Source organism: Vollenhovia emeryi, unplaced genomic scaffold (genome assembly GCF_000949405.1).
Source record: "Vollenhovia emeryi isolate VEMERY1.0 unplaced genomic scaffold, V.emery_V1.0 DF941797.1, whole genome shotgun sequence".
In the NCBI taxonomy this organism is placed as follows: Eukaryota; Metazoa; Arthropoda; class Insecta; order Hymenoptera; family Formicidae; genus Vollenhovia; species Vollenhovia emeryi.
In genome coordinates this window covers 3,285-3,973 of record NW_011964569.1, presented here as the reverse complement: position 1 = coordinate 3,973, position 689 = coordinate 3,285, and the positions used below count along the sequence as shown (strand labels likewise).

At 33.1% G+C, this 689-nt stretch overlaps 1 protein-coding gene across 1 annotated transcript in view; it reads left to right on the top strand.

Annotated features, from left to right (window-relative positions):
- Window positions 1-232: 232 nt before the first annotated feature.
- LOC105570802 overlaps window positions 233-689 on the top strand; it is a gene marked incomplete at its 5' end in the record, with an annotated part of 1,947 nt that continues 1,490 nt past the window's right edge. Inside the window, 2 exons of the mRNA XM_012028250.1 lie at window positions 233-336; window positions 423-688. Coding sequence (XP_011883640.1) covers window positions 233-336; window positions 423-688 — 370 coding nt within the window. The remainder of the gene's footprint in view (window positions 337-422; window position 689) is intronic.

Genomic DNA, 689 nt, shown 5'->3' with positions numbered 1-689 from the left:
GGATAATATTACCTAGCTGTTGCAATTTTAACTCATTTACGCAATGTGTCTTTGTACGTGTATTTGAAAAAAAGAAATAGAAGAAGATGGTGGATAAGACAAATTAATCAAGGACGAAATCAGAAAGGAGTGTATAACAATCTGTTTACAGAATTATATTTTACGGATGAAGAACAGTTTTTTGAATATACACGAATGAATATTAGACAATTTGATTATTTGTTTTCTTTAGTTATTCTTTAGTTATTATTTGTTTTCTTTAGTTGGCCCTTCGCTGCAAAAGACAAGCTTCAGAGAACCGTTGCCTCCAAAACTTCGCTTAGTTGTCACTTTGAGGTAAGTATACTATTAAATAATCTCAATATAATTTTTATATCTTTGTTTAGTTATCTCATAAATAATCATGCCTCTTGTTTCGATAGCTATTTAGCATCTGGTGATAGCCCCAAATACTTATCTAAATACTATAGGATTGGTGCTTCTACTATTTATAAAGTAATCCAGGAAACCTGCGAAAATATTTGGCAAGCTTTAGCTCCGTTGTTTCTCAAAGCACCTACCGTAGAAAAATGGAATGAAATAGCTGAACATTTCTACAATCGTTGGAATCTGCCTAACTGTGTCGGTTCTATCGATGGAAAACATATCCGTATACAGTGCCCTCCTCGTAGTGGTTCAGAGTTCTTTAA